General features: G+C 37.6%; 1 protein-coding gene across 10 annotated transcripts; it reads left to right on the top strand.

Moving 5' to 3' along the window:
* The first annotated feature begins 2991 nt into the window (after nt 1-2991).
* On the top strand, nt 2992-16666 carry LOC131321914 (E3 ubiquitin-protein ligase UPL4). Of its 10 annotated transcripts, none has more exons than XM_058352935.1 (18): nt 2993-3197; nt 4184-4842; nt 4941-5051; nt 5167-5283; nt 5409-5567; nt 5662-5823; nt 9537-9689; nt 9779-9900; nt 9993-11151; nt 11315-11410; nt 11749-12969; nt 13414-13644; nt 13738-13842; nt 15188-15268; nt 15361-15432; nt 15508-15636; nt 15748-15834; nt 16193-16666. In XM_058352935.1, the coding sequence occupies exons 2-18, from the start codon at nt 4216-4218 to the stop codon at nt 16256-16258; spliced, it is 4698 nt and encodes a 1565-aa protein (XP_058208918.1). In that variant the 5' UTR covers nt 2993-3197; nt 4184-4215; the 3' UTR covers nt 16259-16666. The 10 variants fall into 10 exon arrangements, with proteins under 10 accessions (XP_058208921.1, XP_058208918.1, XP_058208914.1 ...); XM_058352931.1 differs by having other exon boundaries at nt 11737-12969; XM_058352937.1 differs by having other exon boundaries at nt 2993-3205; nt 4191-4842; nt 15364-15432; nt 15751-15834.
* The last annotated feature ends 3290 nt before the right edge of the window (nt 16667-19956 follow it).

The following is a 19956-nucleotide window of genomic DNA, read 5'->3' as shown; positions in this document are numbered from 1 at the left end:
TTTTAAAAAGAATACATGTATATATTACATGCATAATTGTATTTAAAAAAAATTTGCATTTAAGGAAAATAATTCTAAATAATATTATATTTAAGAAAAAAAAATTAGATAAAAAATCCGGGTCGTTATAGGAATAGTTAGTTAATTAATATTTAAAATTGTTTGATTTTATAATAATAGAACTAACAGAGATCGAGTTGTTTAAGTTGGTGCAAAAGCACTTTTTGGTGACAAAATTATATGATGCCCAATAATATAATTCGGCAATACAACTCCGATTTTTAATATAAACATATCGATTTCTACAGGTCACGGTTGGGGAGAGAAAGTGAAAATTAGAGCTAAGTTTTCAAAAAGTCTCCACACAAATTTTTTGTGCACAAATTATAATGTGGGGCCCGCAAAAATAATTCGAGCAGTTTATTAAATTTAAAACATTTTTTCGAAGACCCTCGTGAAAAATTAGTTTAATCCGATACCTATAAGTGATCAATCAAATCATCTAACTTTTTATTTAGATTATATATGAGATCCTAAAACCTAAATGAAATGTTAGATGATCCTGTAATCTGAATGAAAAACTAGATAATTAGATCGAACACTGATAAGTATCGGATTGAGCGGATTTCATAGAGGAGGAGACTTTCAAAAATATTTTTAAATTTAATGAACGGCTCGGATTATTTTTGTGGGACTTGTAGTTAGCCCCCGCACAATACGTGCACATAAAATCCGTGTCAATAGCCTTTCAAAACATACGTTAAATTTAATGAACGAATTGGATTGTTTTTATAGAATCTATAGTGAGCTCCCACATCGTAATCTGTGCACGACATGCATGTGACATAAAATCTATGTCCAATAGCACCTCTCCTAAATTTTTACCTCAAATTCAACGCAAGATTCATGGAAGATTATAATTTTGCAAAAGAAGATACCTGAGAGATATTGCTAAAAACTCTTAGTTTGGTTTGGTAGACAAATTGAATAAGCAGATCGACTATGCTCCACACCCGTCATAAAACCATTGTTCTCAATACCACACAACCATCTGCATGAGACTCTCTATCGCACCTCTGACGAGTCCAAGCATAGCTTATATTCTGTTACTTTGAGTGCTAAACGATTATACAGACTTGAATTCAAACAATACACATCCCTTTAAGGTGTGTACCATATGCACCTATTGTGTGGTTCATATTGTGTCACCTCATAAAAAATTACTTGCAGGACTGGTCATTCATAACGTTTTATTTCGTATTGTAATTTTTATACTAAAAATTCGTAACTTTTCAACAATATGATTCGTAACTTTTTAGCAATAGTTTCATTACATTTTGGGAATCATAACATTTTAGTGTATTTCAATAAGGGTGCATATGATACACACCCAAATAAGGGGTGTTTATTGTAGCACTTCCTATTATATTTTGTTTTCACAAATAGAAAATAGTTTTGTATACTTTATCCAAACATGTGTGTTGAATAGAAACACACACACGATATACGAATAAGAAACACTAAAGAATCAACACACGTAATATACGTGATTTTTCAAAATCGGGTACGTCCACGGGAGTGGCTGTTGTTTTTTCTTATTATCACTACAGTAGGGTTTTTACACAGAGTATTTATATATTTCACTCTATTCTAACCCTAATCTCTGTACACAGTTTTTTTCAAAAATACCCATACAGTCCATACCGTACTGCGGGGGCTACGCCACCCACACCCCCCAACCCACGGGCCTTCAGCCCAGTACTCTCCACTAGATCATCCGTTTCGCTCCACTCGTTTCACTCCGGCATCTGATCTTTTTCTAGAACTTCTTAGTATCTCTTTATATTAACATATGAGCCACAGGTTCTAACAATGTGTAAGAATGCTTAGCATTTATCTCAAATAAGAGGGTGCAGAAATAATGTTCCAAACACGGTACAAGTGCACAAAATACGCTCAAATACCGTATACAAACTTGTCCATACACTGGATCACATCTACGGTAAATGAACCCAACCAATTGTGAACTTGACTCAATAAATGCTCTGTTGGATTTGGTTTGTACATTAAACATGAGCCTCAATTTTAAGCTCGTTTAGTAAATGAGCCAAACTTGAATCTACTACTCCCTCCGTCCCTAAATAAGTGTCCGGCGCGCAAAACTAGACTTTCAAAAAGATGCATTTGTTTCATTAAAAAAATTAATTTTTTTTCACAAATCAATAGATAGCAATGAGTTCTATTAGATTGTGAAAAAAAATTAAATTTTTTAATAAAAAATATGCATGTTTTGTAAAGCCTAATTTTGCGCGCCGGACACTTATTTAGGGACGGAGGGAGTAGTATTTGACTCTATTAAACTCCCAAACTTAGAGTATTGTGTATATAATAAAAATTTCATGTATAATCTTAAACATTTATAAACCAATGTAATTTGTATATGTATAAATTTATATATACACGAGAAATGGAAAATTTATAACTTGGATATCTATCAAGTTTTTAATTTTAAAATATGCACTGCATAACTTCTACTTGTATTTGTCCGGTCCATAAAATAAGAATTTAAAAGTAATACGTTTTCTACAAGAAAAAATTTCAACTTTTTTTTTTATAAATTAAAAGAACTCATGAATATCTAGTAAGTTTTTAAAAAAAGTTTAGATTTTTTTTTGAAAAACCAGTATTGCTTTTAAATTATCGTTTTGCGCGCGGACTAAACACTTATTTTGGAATAGAGGAATGTTTTTCCTTCCTAATTTCATACTATTTCTTATAATTCTGCAAATGTGTGAATTTATTTATGTATACATTAAAAATTTCATTTGCAGCTGTAAACTGCATGGAAGTATAAATGTATGACATTTTTAATTCGTTAGGGTTCGTGAATGAATTTGAGTTCGAAACAAGCTCGGCTCGTTTGTAGCTGCCCTAATCACATTTATACGTCTCTATATATGTATATGTATATCCTATATATATCTTCTCTCATCTCTCTCTCTGCATAAACACTCAACAAGTTTCCCGTACCCTTTGCTTCCATCATCATCATCCCCACACACCCTCCCCACCGCCCGCCTTCTATGTGAACGTATGGTCAATAAGTACAAAGCAAAGAACAGAAGCAAACGAAAAACCCTAGATTTCTTCGGGTCTTCGAACCTCTCGAAGATCGCTTAGCACCACACACTCTTTAGGTACAAAAGTTCAATAAAAATGGCTGTTTTCTGGTTTATGACCCTGGAAAACCTAAAGATCATTCCTTCTGTTGTTTATTATTCCTTTATTTAAGTGTATGTGCATAGCTTTTGCTTGTATTATTGCCTTATTTATTTTTCTCCATTGTATCGGTGAAGATTTTCCCTGTTGACTAATATATATATATATTTTTTCTGTAGTGATTGTTTGATCACTCTTTCGCTGTATTTTGGTGGATTTCATAGTTTTATATCTTCCTATGATTGTGGTTGTTTTGTGTCTTTTTAGCTATGAAATTGTTGAGATTTTCCCTTTTATGTGTATTTTTTCCCTTTTTGTTGTGCTGGCTGATTTTGATTTTTTTGTACTATTTCTAGATGAATGGCCTTTTGAATCGCGTCTCGTGTTGTGTAATTGTTTTGGTTTTGATTATTGGTGGGTACTTTGAAGTGTTAGAAATCTATGTTGATCTATTGGATATTTGGATTCATAAAGTGCTGAACTCAAATATCGTTCTTTGCCTATGTGGGAGGGATGACATCCCCTTGGTATTGATAAATGGAGTATCTTTCTAGTTCAGAAACAGAAGGCATTATTCGTTGCTGATTATTTTTATTTTTTTGTATTTTTTGTGTGTTTGTGCATGTGTGTTTGTGTGTGGTCGCAATGATTGTTAACAATATCGTTATAGTTATATGTTTACTTACAATGATATGGGTCTTGCTTTTTCTTTTTAATCACGGATTTGGTTTTTAGTGAACCCTTTTTTATTGTTTGATTTTTGGCTGAGGGACTGATCCTGGTTAACTTGGCTTTATTTTGTTTGGATCGCGTTTTGGATCATGTCTGGTTGTTTCCTAATTGCTTTCACTTTTGATTTTACGTTGGTAAAATAGTTATAATATTAATTTTATATAGAAATATAGGGTGCATATAATTGTTTGTAATGATAGAGGTAACTCAAATTCTCCGTTTATCTTTGTAGGAGAGAGTATATAACGTAATCTGCATTGATAAATGGAGACTCGAGGCCAAAAACGGGCCGAAAAGCTTGATGAGTTGCCTGCTGACAAGCGAGCATGTAGTTCATTGGAGCTAAGACCAAGTTCATCCAACTCACCTGTTCAAACTCCAATTAACCCCCCAAATTCAACTCTTGAAGCCCACGATGGCGACATGGACACATCGTCATCGGCTTCAATATCGACCCGATCGGAAGGGGAAGGTGAAAAGGACTCTGCATATGAGTCATCTGATTCAGATGGAGAACATAGGCACAACAGCCTTCGTGATTATCAGAGAATGCGATCGGACGATCACGGGAAGTTTAAGAGGGTCTTGTCAAGTTTAGGCCAAGAGGGTGATGATTCTGTGGCGTTGGCTGCTCTTACTGAGCTATGTGAATTGCTGTCCTTTTGCCCTGACAGCTCTGTATCGGGCTTGATGGCAGACACATTATCTCCAATTCTTGTAAAGTTGGCAAGGCACGAGAGCAATCCCAATATAATGCTTTTAGCTATCAGAGCTATAACTTATTTATGTGATGTGCATTCTCGATCATCTGGTTTTCTTGTACGGCATGATGCAATTCCTGCTCTATGTCAAAGATTAACGGCCATTGACTACGGTGATGTAGCCGAACAAGTATGCCAAAGCTTGCTTTAGTACATTTTGACCAGTGTATGTATATCCATAGTTGTGTATCCGGTTTATATTTTAAGCACCCTTTATCTGTAATGCAGTGCTTGCAAGCCTTAGAGAAAATCTCATTAGAGCAACCACTTGCATGCTTACAATCTGGAGCAATTATGTCTGTTTTAACTCACATTGAATTTCTCACAACAAGTGTGCAGGTAATGTACTACCACAGTGTATTTTTAGTTCAGAAACTAAGTGATTGTTCTTCGCTGGAATTTTTGTCAATTTGTGTGTTGAAATTTGTGGTTTCTCTCTTTTCATGTTCCTTAGAGGGTTGCACTTTCAACTGTGGTCAACATATGTAAGAAACTTCCATCTGAATGTCCTTCACCTTTCATGGAGGCAGTTCCAATATTGTGTACTCTACTTCAGTACGAGGATCGTCAGGTCTGTCTTTTGTCCTTATAGGTTCTTGGAGCACTGGATTTCTGCTTTTGGAACTTTTTATACTTGTCTGTATGATCTGACAATTTATAATATTTTCTTGCTTATTTTCCCCCGTCATGTCTCAGCTTGTTGAAAATGCAGCCACTTGCTTGATAAAAATAGCAGAACGAGTATGCCACTCTTCTGATATGCTGGACGAACTTTGTAAACATGGGCTGATTCATCAAGCTATGCATCTTGTCGACGTGAATTGTCGAACCACTTTATGCCAACCCGTTTACAGTGTATGCAGTCTCTTGATTTACATTCTGCTTGATAGTTGTTTCATATCCTACTGCATTTGATTATACGTAGTGTTTTTCCGATATTGGTTTGCAGGGTTTGCTTGGGCTGCTTGTCAAACTTGCTTCTGGCTCACTTGTTGCTTACAGGACTCTTTTCGAGCTTAATATCAGCAGTATATTGAAGGACATCTTGTCTGCTTATAGTCTTTCACATGGAGTGCCTTCTCCTAGTATGGTTGATGGACATTCCTACCAGGTAATCTCCTATATGGCTATATTACACAACTCCACTGGTTCATAGAGCAATATAGTTCATGCAATCTGCTTCTATTTTTGATACCTAATGTCGATAGCTATATCGTTTGGAAGGAAGTAGATTTGACTATATTTTTATGTGGCTTACCGTTTTATCTAGACTAGGACATGTGAAACATCTGGAATGACTTTATACCAGAAGATACGAGTGCTGATTGCATAATAAGATATTAATAGATTTATGGAATAATTATTTTTATAATGCAATCGAACAGGGCCACAGGGGAGATGATAGATGATTTTAGTCCATAATTGGATCTTAAGGAGCCAAAACCCTACACCCGATATGACCATGCCAACACATGATTTCTAGAAAATTGTAGACACAGTATGTCCAAATTCTTGTATTTTATTTTTGACAAGTGAATAGAGTATTGTTAAGTATATGCCAAGGGGTCGTTCCCCTATTGCTGAAAGAAGATCGAGAACATCAAAAGATGCAGTTAGAAGCCCCTCCAAACTAATATACTATGAACTATGAAGTCAACAAAAATCCCTCTTGATCCAAAACACTAAAGTTCTACAGATCGACAATTATTCATTTGTTGCGCGTCATCAAAAGGTCTCCTATTCCTCTCCCTTACATTAGGCATAGGGAAGCAATACTGGACAACTGTGCTTTATTTATTTATTTATTATGTATATATGATTGTTTTATCTATATATCTACAACATACAAAATGCAACCTAACCCCAAGAAATTGAAGCAAAATATATGTTCAAAATGTAGAATTCATATCCTGTTGTACCGTTCACATGATAATTGTATTTCATGAGTGGAATACATGGAAGTTTACAGCCATCATTGGCGACGCCAGCTTATGAGCCATGGTGTCAGGTGACTACGCACTCAAGAAATTATGGCAAGAAACAACAATACACCATTTAAACTTAGAAAGGATTTATGGTTTTAAATTTTTGAAAATATATGTTTGGAAAAAGTGCTTGTTACTTAGCATATTCAAAGAATATATAAACCTTGAATGTTGTAGGTAATCTATTCAGGATTATTTTTTGTTAAAAACTTGGGTATATAGTTTTGATTTTGTAAAGTGCTCTAAATTGGCCTCATGTACCACTATAGACATATGTACGTAATTTCTCCATAGAACATTAGAAATTTGGATATGTGAACGGCCCCAGCAATAATAATTCCTGGAGTCGCCACTGGTAGCCACTAGCCATACCTGTGGACCCAAATTGAGACCAGCAAAACCCAACCCCTCTCCACCGCCCACCCTCCACTGCTCCTCTACCATTGCCTCTCCTCTCCAGCATCCCTTCAGCCCCAACCAACATCATCGGATCATCCACTTCCTTGCAAAACCAATGGTCATTTGGTGGTGAAGAAGTAGGGTTGGGTGGTCAACCAATGGTGGTGGTATGAGTTGTTTGTTGTGATTTTTGATTCAATGGTGGTGATCTTGGATTGATGGTGGTTGGTTGTGGTTACTCTGATTTGGTAGGCTGAGTGGAGGGTGGTTTGGAACTTCAGGGATAGTGCTGTGCGTGGACGTTTGCGGCGTGGGAGAAGGGCTATGATGCACATACACGAACACGGGGATTCTAAAAAAATGGGGATACAGACACGGAAGGGGAAAAATGGATCCAGGACTGAAACTTTGGGGTATGTGTGGGGCGGGGATCCTTGTAATTGTCGATTTTCCTACGAAGTGTTAGTAAAATATGAACTTTTGGAAATTATTTGGTACAACTGCCCACCCCCTCTTGACCCATCACTGCTTTTATACCTGTAAAGCTATAGTTTTCGTCCCATTCGATTTTTGTGAATCAGTAGTAAAGAAGCTTCAGGATAACCTGTAAAGTTATCGTTTTCCCAATATGAATCATATGTGTATATACTTCTGTTCATTTGTCCAAAATCTATAGAGGTGCTTTTTGCTGTTTATATGTGGCCTTATTATCCCCTTTATTTAAGAGGTTTTTACATGTAGCTCCTGTTTTGGACCCCTTTTCCCCCGCACTCAGGAAAAAAAACGGAAATGCACTGGTAAGGATTTTTGGAATATTTTTTCAAAATTGCCCCTATAAAAGTGTCTAAACCACTAAAATCCTATAATAGTAAAGTGCACCCTAAAACTCTATGAAAGTGCCTAAACCTCGCCCCTAGGGTACCCTATGAAAGTGCCTAAAACCCTAAACCCTATGAAAATGCCTAAATCACTAAAACCCTAATAGGAAAGTGCACCCTAAAACCCTATGAAAGTGCCCTAGGGTACCCTAGGGTTTAGGCACTTTCATAGGGCTTAGTGAATTTTAATAGTATTTGAAAGGTAAAAGGGTAATTTTATCATGAGGTTGTACTTGGAGGTAATTAAAAATTGAGTTCATCTTAATGGGAATTAAGTGCACTGTTTCTATCCTTCGAGTTAATTTTCTCTGTTTTTTTATAAGTAATTAATTTTATTAACAAAAAAGCATAAAGGGAATGCCACCCATTTACAAAAAAGGCCACAAGACAAAGCCTTATACCATGCAATTGCCACACAATGATTTTGCCACATTAAGAATCTTTGTCAGTGTTTGCCAAAAGCTTCCCACCTGAAATCAGTCAGAAAGCATATTCGACGTGTATGGTTAGATACTTTCTATAATTTGCGAAGCATTGCACGCCCAGATTTATGGGAGCAATAGCCTGCTGTGACTTGTAAGGCCATTGCCAGATACTCTTCATTGGCCCTAATGATGGTTGACTGGTAGGAAAACAAAGATAGTCATTAGAGATGAGTGCATTTGTGAGAAGCTTTCGATTCCTTGAACTGTGGGCAAAAATGCTATTTTTTGTCAATTCAACCAAAAACCATTTCTTGAGGCAGTAAGACATGTTTTATATCTTTTGGAGGTACTAACGAGTAGAAGGAACCAAGATAGAGATTGAGTGGTGGTGGTTTTGATTCTTTGACACCTGAGACATGATAGCAATGAAATGGATTAAACTGTGTGAGACCTTGGACAACACTATACGGGAAAAGGGATGTACAATTGTGAAATGGACCATATCCAAAAATGACACCCTGCTTATGGAAATGGAGTCTACCTTAAAATCCATGAAACGGGGAGTATCATTGTCTATAAAGGGAGTCTAGGATTTTGAATGGTATCTGCAAAACTTACATGTTCGGTTTGGGTTTTGAGGGAGGTTTTTGGGGTAATGAGTGGAGAGAGATAGATAGAGAAAATTTATTGGGGACTGTGCGCAAGGGTTTTGAGACCCAAAATGAACAAGCCCTGGTTTTAGGTTATCCTTCGGTCCCTTCTGTAACTTCCCTCTTTTTGACCTTGATAGATTAATAACTGAAGCTTTACCTTATCGGGGTTTTATGTGTGTAATGATTGCTCCCATGTAGAATATGAGTTGGGACACGTATATGCTGATCCTGTAAAGGATTCATTAGTTACATGCGGGATCTGGTTTTTACAGTAGTCGGATTAAGAAATCTTTCTTTCATATGCACAATTTTCTGCTTGCAAGCACCTCAGACATTTTCTAATTTCCAGTAGGTTTTATACAGGATTGGTGATGCCTTTTACTGCTATAGCAGTCCTTCATTCCTGCAACTTTTGACGAGATTTTAGGCTTTCACTTGATTAAGTGTAATAAACCGTTTCTTACTGCTGTATGTTCTGCCTCAGGTGCATGAAGTTTTGAAACTACTTAATGAGCTTCTCCCTGCTATAGCTAGAGATCTCAATGTTTCAATAAACTCGGACAAGGAAGATTTTCTGGTAAATGAACCCAATTTTCTGCAAAAGTTTGGGATGGATTTGGTTCCCATATTGATCGAGGTTGGTTCTCTCTATGTTATTTTGAAACTTTTGTGTTTACCCTCCATTTGACAGCTTTACAATACCTATTATTTTTCATTATTGAGCAGGTGGTTAATTCCGGTGCAAATATATATGTTTGTTATGGCAGTCTATCAGTTATCAATAAATTTGTTTACTTCAGCAAATCTGAGATGCTTCTTGAATTGCTCAAGGACACCAACATTTCAAGGTGAAACTAAAGAGCTTTATATTCTCAGTGACAGTAGTTAACGTGCTTATTTTTGAGCTGAAGATAACAGTTGTCATTGGATCACATTGCAGTTTCTTAGCTGGGGTATTCACTCGGAAGGATCAACATGTCCTGATGTTAGCCCTGCAGATTGCTGATGCCATCCTGCAAAAGCTTTCCGATAGTTTTTTGAATTCTTTCATAAAGGAAGGCGTCTTTTTTGCCATTGATGCACTTCTAACACCAGATAAGTGTTCACAGTTGATGTTTCCAACGCTCAGCGGCATCCAGTTATCAAACGATCCAAGTAAAAAATCTGCTGCAAGGGATGTCCCCAGATGCTTGTGTTATGCATTTGGAACTGGTCAGCCTCTTATCGCTTCAGAGACTAGGACGTGCAATCTTGAAAAAGATTATGTTTACAATCTTGCAAAGCAGATAAAGACGAATTACTTTGCTTCGGAATTACTAAACCCTGAGAGAGGAGTTACTGATGTTCTTCAGAAACTCAGAATTTTAGCTGCAGCACTAACTGATCTAGTAAACCTGTCCATGATTAAAGATGGTCCTGTGCGGCATGAGGAGGAGTTTTATGCCATTTTGCATCAAATTATGTGTCAGGTTAATGGAGGAGATCCCATTTCAACTTTTGAATTTGTTGAAAGTGGAATTGTGAAAGCACTAGTTTATTACTTGTGCAATGCACAATACTGGAAAGGAAACACTGAACTTACTGTTGGGTTTGATCACACAAATAATGTAGAAAAGAGATTTGAGGTGTTTGGAAGACTATTCTTATCTTCTTTGGAAGCACCTTTACAGGACTTCTATCTATCAGTATTAACCCGAAAACTGCAAACTGCACTGTCTTCTGTGGAGAATTTCCCGGTTATTGTGAGCCAATCATACAAGCAAAGGAACTCTTATGCTACTGTTCCATTTGGGCGTTCCATGCCATATCCTTGTCTTAGAGTGCAGTTCATGAGGGGAGAAGGGGAAACCTCTCTATGTGATTACTCTGAAGATGTTCTGACTGTTGATCCTTTTTCTTCTTTGGATGATATTGAAAGCTATTTGTGGCCTAAAGTTAGCAAAAGCAGCACAGAGCAAGTAAAATCGGCAGCTACTCCAGCTCTGGGTAGATTGGAAGGTTTGCCTTCTCGAATGCCATCAGATATGAGCTCTCCTGAAGGCAAAAGTCAGGACTTTATGGAATCTGAGAACGTATCTTCTGATATGCAGGAGATTCAGGTAAATATCATGCACTTCCTTTGTCTAAAAAAGGAAAAAATAAGCTAAGGTGTCTACATCTCTTGTGGAAACAAGTACCTTTGTAACATTTTCTGTATTCTCGTCCGCCTGAGACTTGGCCTTGGAAAATCTTGGAAGTTAATTTTTAGAAAGTTCACTGTAGGTGGACAAGGCTGACATACCACATTCTGCACCAGAAGAAGGGGATAATTTAAGACAAACCACCATTGATACCACAGGCTCGAGCGAAGCTCCTACGGTATGCATATCTTTTCTTGAAACGTTTCTATGACCTCAATGCTTGATTCAATTCAACCCAAATTGCCCTCTCCCTACCACTAGGTATTTAGCACTAGTCTAGATTTGTTTTAATCTGAATCTTTTAATGGGTAGCAGTTTATTCTACTTCAAATTTCTCTGGCTTGGGACTGACAATGCAAGAGTTCTTGATATACTAATTTTATTAGCTGACTATTCCCTGTTTCATTGCATTTTTCATGCGTCCACCCTTGTGTTGGTTGGTTCTTATTGCAAGGCTGCCTCCGTAATGTTGTTTGCTTTTAAGTATTATTTATTTCCATTTAGGACCCTGTGCAGGACCATGAGGAGATCAGAGTGGATACTTCGAACGAGGATACAATCATGAGCACAGATTTTTCTGGATCCTCGAGCAATGAAGACGCCTCACTGAAATTGTTATTTTACCTAGAAGGGCAACCACTGGACCGATCATCGTCACTGTATCAAGGGATTCTCCAACAACAGATTAAAGCTGAAAATGATATTGTTAATGGTGGGAAAATATGGAGTAAAGTATACAGAGTAACATATAGAAGAGCTGTGAACCCAAGACAAAGCTGTCCTCATGATTCTTCGATGTCAAACAGAGCTGGGACATATTGGCAGTTTACTCCATTTTTCTTTGACATGTTTGGTAAAAACTTGGGTTCTGACTTGGAAAAGTCAAGTGCTGTTTGCGATGTGTTGTTTGTACTCAAAAGTTTGGAATGCGTTAATAGGTTCATGTTTCATCTGATGTCTCATGGAAGGATGTATGCCTTTGCAAAGGGGACAATTGATAACTTGGACAACTTAAAGGTAATGGCCACCAGTGTTGTCCAACAGAAAGAGTTTGTGAGCTGTAAATTGACAGAAAAACTAGAACAGCAGATGCGGGACCCTTTGGCTGTTTCAGTTGGTGGTATGCCTTTATGGTGTAGCCAATTGATGGGTTCATACCCATTTTTATTCAGTTTCGAGGTAAGATGCAAGTACTTCAGATTGGCAGCATTTGGTAAGCCGCAAGCTCAATCTCATCAAACAACTCACAATGATTCAGGAGGCATGAATGGGAGGAGGCAGAATGCTTCTGGTTTATTGCACCGTAAGAAATTTTTAGTGTGCCGTAATCGGATTCTGGCGTCTGCTGCCGAAATGATGGACCTACATGCCCGTCAAAAAGCTGCACTTGAAGTGGAGTATGGTGAAGAAGTTGGTACTGGTCTTGGTCCGACATTGGAATTCTATACCCTGGTTAGTCATGAGTTTCAGAAATCTGGCCTGGGCATGTGGAGAGAAGACCATATGTTATTACCTAGGGAAAGAATGGAGGATGAAGATTCTACTGTGTTGATGTCTCCTTGTGGGCTTTTCCCTCGTCCTTGGTCATCGACCATGAGTATAGCAAGTGGCATAGAATTCTCGGAAGTTATAAAGAAGTTTGTCCTTCTGGGACAGGTCATGGCAAAGGCTCTTCAAGATGGAAGGGTTATAGATATCCCCTTCTCCAAAGCTTTTTATAAACTTATCCTTGGGCAGGTACTCTTCTGACTTTTATTAAGAAATACTAGTGAGTTTTTATTCACCCTTTTATCCAATGTTAAGAAGTAAGGACATGTCTACTAGCCTTGGGTATCCATGTCCAACACGGACATGTCAGAATGCCTAAATACGTGTCCAGTTTTTAAAATTTAATAATATTTAAAAAGGTCAGGTCAGGTTCCAAATTGGGATGCTACCTAGTTCATGATTACTTATTTGGTAAGTGTTGTTTTAATGCATGCATACTTTCAATATTGTTTGTATTTTTATGGTAAGTTGATAGAAACTTTATTTTGATCTACTATAAGATTACGTAATGTATACATACCATAATATTCAACTTGTTTGTGTCCTAATTTTTAAAAGCTAACTTGTCCGTGTGTTCGGGTCCTGTTCTTAGCTTGTTACTAGTTTTCATTTTTTTTTTGGTTGTCTTTGTAGGATCTCACTGTGTATGACATCTTCTCATTTGATCCTGAGCTCGGTATGGCTCTGCTAGAGTTCCAGGCTGTTTTTGAAAGGAAAAAATATTTTGAATCTGTTTATGGGGAAACCTCATCTTTGAAACGTGACGCATGCTTCCGGAATACGACAATTGAGGACCTTTGTCTTGATTTAACTCTTCCTGGATATCCTGATTACATTCTTACTTCTGGACCTGATCCTCAACTGGTAGTCATTCCTCGTTGTGGTCGCTATTCTTCTGCCTGAGAGTTATTAACCAGTAGATTACATGCTTAACTCTCATTTTGTCACCTTTTCCAGGTAAATATGACAAACTTGGAGCAATATGTTTCACTAGTTGTGGATGCTACTGTAAATACTGGAATTCATAGACAAGTGGAAGCTTTCAAATCCGGGTTTAACCAGGTCCGTGCCTTCACAACACTGGTACCTAATTGTTTGATGTTCTCCATTTAACTCCTATGAACATGAAAAATGAGCATTTACTTGTGAGAGCCAGTAAATTGTGAATAACTATTTTGTTGTATTAAATTTTTTGTATGGACTGTTAATATGCCACATTTTCTTAAGTGCTTTATGATTTTTGTCTTGGATGAGTGTAGCATTTTGCCACATTTATATCAGTTGTAATAAAATCTGACAGATATGCTGTATGCAGATTAGTAGACATTTTAACAATGAAAGTTCAGGTTCTAAAAGTTCCGCAGAACGTAAACTCAACATTTGAGACCGCAAAAAGTCACCACTCAAAGTTATTTGCAAAAATCAGTGGACTTCTTTTTCAACCAAATGAACCAAATAAGAGAAGAACCCCTCAAAGTTTTTGCCTTTTTGGTGCTACCAAAACCTTGAAAACCAATAAAAATCATTTCAGAACTAGTAGCCAGAATTGCCCAACGAAGTTCTGCCAACTGAAGCAGTTAAGCCATAGAGATATGGCCAATGGGCAACCCAGAAATGGATATTTACGGACTCCTCATTCCTTACATGTAATGCACCACTGTTGAAGAACTCAGTTTGGTCTCCTCATTTGGGAAATGTGATTGTTTATGAGACTATTTTGAGCCAAAGTCCACTTAACACCTTAATATTAGGAGGCATACCTGAATTCCAAATCCTTGTATGTGATTGAAAATGAATACTTCATCAGAGAAAAATGACTTGCATGCAGAAATCACCCCTTTACACTAACTGGAGTGCAAAGAGATACCATTGATAATATCTAACACACAAGCCAACCGCCCAACTGCTTTACGATAGTTACAACTTCTGGAAAAGTTGAACTTCCATGAAGTTGGAGCCAATGAGGAAGATGCCATAGAAGCTACCAACAATGTGGGAGAGGACCAAATTATGCTATGTGGAAACATCAAAAGAATGTTATCAGATAGGGTTTTCTCATAGATAAGGAAGTGCTCAGTTCTGGCTTGAACAAGAATTGGACTACTGTTTAACAAATCTTGGCACCCTTATGCACTTGTGGGGTGACACAGAGGGCATAGCAGATACAGTAAATGGTTGAGCTTATTTTGACCAAATGTGTGACCAGTTTTGGTTATGGCAATGGGAGTACTTGTGATATGCAAATATCTTTTGTCAGTCTGTAAGTAACAAGCTATTTGTGTAATAGTCATGGTGCAGAAAGTTATTATCTTGGATAGAACTAGTTTACTGTTTTCCTTCTTTAAGGCCTAGTGAGATTCTTTAGTTCTCTTTTCCGTATGATGATACACTTGTCTTGTTTTTTCAGGTTTTCCCTATTAAACATCTTCAGGTTTTCACCGAGGAGGACTTAGAGCGTCTATTATGTGGAGAGAGTGAATTCTGGACGGTGAGTGTTCTATCTTGTCTAACAAGCTTTCTGAATGGGTTGTATTGTTATACTGGTCATTCTTACTACGATGCATAATTTTGTCCGTTTAGCAGTCTAATGAGCTTTTGGATCACATCAAGTTTGATCATGGGTACACTGCAAGCAGTACACCGGTTGTGGATGTCAGTATTTTCCCTTACTTTGCCTTATTTTAGATCTCTTGGAAATTGGCATCTAATTTGGTGCTCAAATTTCAGCTATTGGAAATCATTCGGGAGTTTGATCGAGACCAACAACGTGCATTCCTGCAGTTTGTAACTGGCGCACCTCGGCTTCCACCCGGTGGTTTGGCATCTTTAAATCCGAAACTCACGATTGTTCGCAAGGTCTGACGGCAATTTTTTTCCTTTATTGTGTTCTTTTAAGTGTTATTTATTTTAGTTAGGAATTGTTTTTACTGACATGATTTTGCCTTCATTATTTTCCGGATGGTTTAGCAGCATTGTAGTAGATGGGCTGATGCTGAGCTGCCGAGTGTGATGACTTGTGCCAATTATCTGAAGCTCCCGCCGTACTCTTCAAAAGTAACCCTTCTTTTGCCCGTACATCTCCTGTTTACTGTATGGGAAGTGAAGTTCACACCCCACTTAAAGCTTTTCATACTCCATATTTATTTTGTCTTTTAGTCTTTCACAGGAAGAGTTTGTGAAGGTAAAAGTGGAGTGCTATAATCATTTCCTGACATGAAGTTATCATTTTCACTATATACCCTGAGTTTTAATGAGTTAGCAGGATTTATCCATAATGTGGCCTACACTGCACTTACTTTGAATGTATACTATACAGTGATCGTTTTGTCTATTTAGAACTAAAAAATTATTTGTCTAAAGGAAAACATTTCTAGAATTCTTGGATTTTTATTTAATTTGTTGCTTTCTACAGGAGAGGATGAAAGAGAAGCTTTTGTACGCCATCACAGAGGGACAAGGATCGTTCCACCTCTCTTAGCTGCTTCTATTTCGACCAAAGAATCGGTACATAATGTGAATTTGTAATTATCAGGTTTAGCTTTTGGTGGTGATGTAGATAGAAGACTGGGGAAAGCTGGTGGTTGCCATGACGGTGACTGGAGGAGGAGCTGATTGCTGTGGAGGAGCAAGAGGAAGCTCCTTGCTTAGGTGACTATGTTAGGGATTGTGAATGACAAGTAAATAATATTAAGCAGTGGGTTAAGTTTTAGGTGGGGAAATGTACAGGGAAAAGCTTTGTTAGATAGCTGGGCTGAAAGCTCAATTCTCTTTGGGTAATAGGGTATATATATCTCTACTCCTTTTGGTGCTTTGAAAATTGGGGCTGGTATATGTAAAAGATAGACTATTTATGTTATTTCCACTTCCTGAATAGTTTTTATCTTCTTATCTTGTTTCCCTTTTCTTTTTCTTTTTCTTATTACTTTTTCCTTCTTTTATTGCTATTTTAATTTACTATGAAAATACATCGAATTTCGTTAATTAGGTTTTAGACTTCTAAAGTACTACAAGTTACCTGGCCGCCTTTTTTTTTGGTCAAACTAAATATCATGGTTCTCTCAAGTGCCCTTACTAAAGGAGTGCCAGGAAGGTAAAGGTAGCACGGAAGAAAGAGCTAGAGGAACAAGCAATCAAAGCTTCTACCATACTCTATCTTCCTTAGGTGCTGGCTGATATGGTTCCCTGTTGATTCGGGAGACCTCAGAATTTCCATTTGTGTAACCAACCAGAACACCACTTGATAAAAGACCTCTACACTCCTTTATGCCTTCTTTCACTCAGAACGAGCGGATCTTATGTAGAGCTATAAGAGCAGGTGAGCGAACAGGCACGCAGGCTTGATTCAAAAAAATATCCCAGCTTTTCAAAAGCTTCCTTTCTTATAGGGAGAACGGCGCTTTTCTGATAACTAAGCTCGAAACGAAAGCAAGTCAAGCGGTAAGTCGCTTAGTTACCTGACCTTCGTTTGTACGAGTCTCATTTGTGACCAAATAAGGGTTAAGACACAGTCCCCCAAAAGAAAGTCTAGAACCGAATACATACCGTAATGTGTAAGCTAATCTATGACACACAAGCTCTCTACGCAAAATGGATAACTTGAATGCTTGATCCTCAACCATTGTCAAATGGAAAAGTGGTATCCGTAACTTGAATGCTTGATCCTCAACCATTGTCAAATGGAAAAGTGGTATCCGCTCCCGAATGAATCCCAGGGTATAGGTTAAAAGCCTTGCCAAATTGGATGCTTGTCGAATGTTCTTTTGATTGCATGGAGTTATTCTGCATGAGCGAATCGATTGAACAAGAGAGCAAAAATCATATGACTCAGGCTGCAACAGCTTCAGCTACTGGAATTGGGATTTAGAAGCTACTTGATAATTCTGTAAACAATTAAACTACTGTAAATCACTTAATCCCTAACGCAAACAAACACCAGAGATAGCACTCCCGGATTATTATCAGGCCAATTCCTATGTCCGGCTTATATATAATTGCTCTCTCTTACATAAACTATAGAAAATTAGTATCCTCGTAAGAATTTCTGGAGCCGCCACTGATGGAAGGGGTCTCTTTTTTTTGCGTTAATAATGGATTCCCTGTCTCTATAATTACTTTCCATCCTACCATAATTTTGGAGTTTCTAATCTTCATGCCATGATTGCTAGGGATGGCAATCTTGCCAGAACAGTTGGTCACCCGAACCGAACCGAATTGATTGGTGCGATTTTTAACCGAATTTTTAATCGTGATTTTTGTTTTTGATATTGAAAAATCGATCGGTTTAGTTTCGGTTTTATGTGATAAGTCACACTGAAAACCGAACCTTAACCGAACTGCATTATAATTATGCAAATACCCTTATTCCGAGGAAGCTTTCAAACATACATATACACACATTGATATGTACGTACCTATAATGATGTCAAGTCAGAGGATTCATATGTTACTCACGAGGTAATGGCCATTCTTGTTATATTTGTTATCGTCTTAAATGTGTTGCCGATTAATTAAGCTCTTGGCTGTTTCTAGTTTTTTCCTGGTTCCCGGTTTCTGGCTGCTCCTGGCTTCTGGATGTTGACATAATGTTAGCTCAAATAGAAAATATTATGTTACAATATGGTCTATTATTCATTCCTTGTTAGTTTATTACTCATGTTTCCACCATCTTCCTTCTTTTTCTCCTCTCAATTTCCCATCTCTAGACTTCTCTCTTCCTGTTTTCTTTCTATGCCCATGGTTGTGAGGTGGTGAGACTCTCTCCTTCGAGAGCTGAGACCTCCCACTTTTCCCATCTTTTTTGGACTCAGGAGCGAAATCTAGGGTTCTAAGTCTGGTTTCTTGGAACCAGTTCATCGGTGACGAAGACGGTGTCTGTGGCGGCTTCTGTCTTCAGTCTGTGGCGGGACGAGTTCGAGTTGGTACGGCGGGTCATCCAGGAGGGTCTGCTCTGTGTTCATACTTGGCTTCTCAACTTCGGCCTCTCCAACCCCATTTCACGAGTGTGTTCGACGGGTCCGGCTCCAACATCGTGGTTCTAAGCGGCTTTTCTTTTTTGATTTTGTTGTTTTTATTTATTGTTTCTGTATTTTCGGACCGGTAGTGTCCGCTTTTATTGTACTATTTTTTTATATATAATATCTGCATTTTCTGGCTGATAAAAAAAAAATTACATATCAATGAAAAGATCGGTTCTTGTCTATTTACTTTCTTAACACATTTAAAACCACAAAAGAGTTGTATCAAGCTTTTATTCGTTTTTTTAACAAAAACAAAGACCAGTATTGTACTCACTTTATACTTAATATTTCTCTCCATATTATTACAAAAAAAATATTTAAAAATATAAGTGGACTCCCATTAAATAGTGTCACCTCCCAATTTAAGTCCCGACTCCGCCATTGATTTTGTGTGACGATTGTAATTGACTAACACCCCGGTGTTTTTTTTTTTATAGGGAAATTTTTTTAATTAGAAACTCGATAATTGGTATACATCGAGAAGGAAAGGGCAAGCATCATTGAGAGGGAAAACCCAATCCAATCATATGCAAGCCACCAATCCGAAAAGGAGAAAACCAATGAATAGTTGGAAAAAATTACAGAAAGAAATATGACAATTCAGATTTTATGTTTTCTAATGTCATCTAGATGGCTCCTGAATCTTCAATGGAATAGGCTGCAAGATTGCATCTTCCTTTTACCCAAAGAGCCACTCTCAGTTTGATAAGATAAATCACTTCTTCAGCATCTGGAGTTGAGTTCTTGAAGACAAGGTCATTTCTTGCTTTCCAAATAGACCAAAGGACAGCGTAGAGAGTGGCATTCCAACAAATTTCTTCCAAATTGTGGAAGGTATTCGAAAACCAATAATCAATCAGACCAAAGATAGTTGAGGGGCAGATCCAGAACATATTCCACCAAAGCATAATACCGGCCCAGATATTCCAAGCAAAGTTGCATAACACCCCGGTGTTATGCACTAGCGCTCTTGTTAAACTCCATATAATAAGCAACTTGCACCTCAATTTGCATGCTCAGTGTTGTTCGTGTCACCCTTTCTTAGTAGTTTGGAAGCTAGTGATCAACACCCAAACAAGGGTGGAGGCACCTTCATACAAGTGGGGTCACACTTATTAGATGTCAATTCTCCCCAAATTTTTTGGGTACCCGTCCTGCC

This window comes from Rhododendron vialii, chromosome 4a, assembly GCF_030253575.1.
Source record: "Rhododendron vialii isolate Sample 1 chromosome 4a, ASM3025357v1".
Classification (NCBI taxonomy): Eukaryota; Viridiplantae; Streptophyta; class Magnoliopsida; order Ericales; family Ericaceae; genus Rhododendron; species Rhododendron vialii.
Note: the sequence above shows the minus strand (reverse complement) of the source record. Positions and strands in the feature narration are given on the sequence as shown.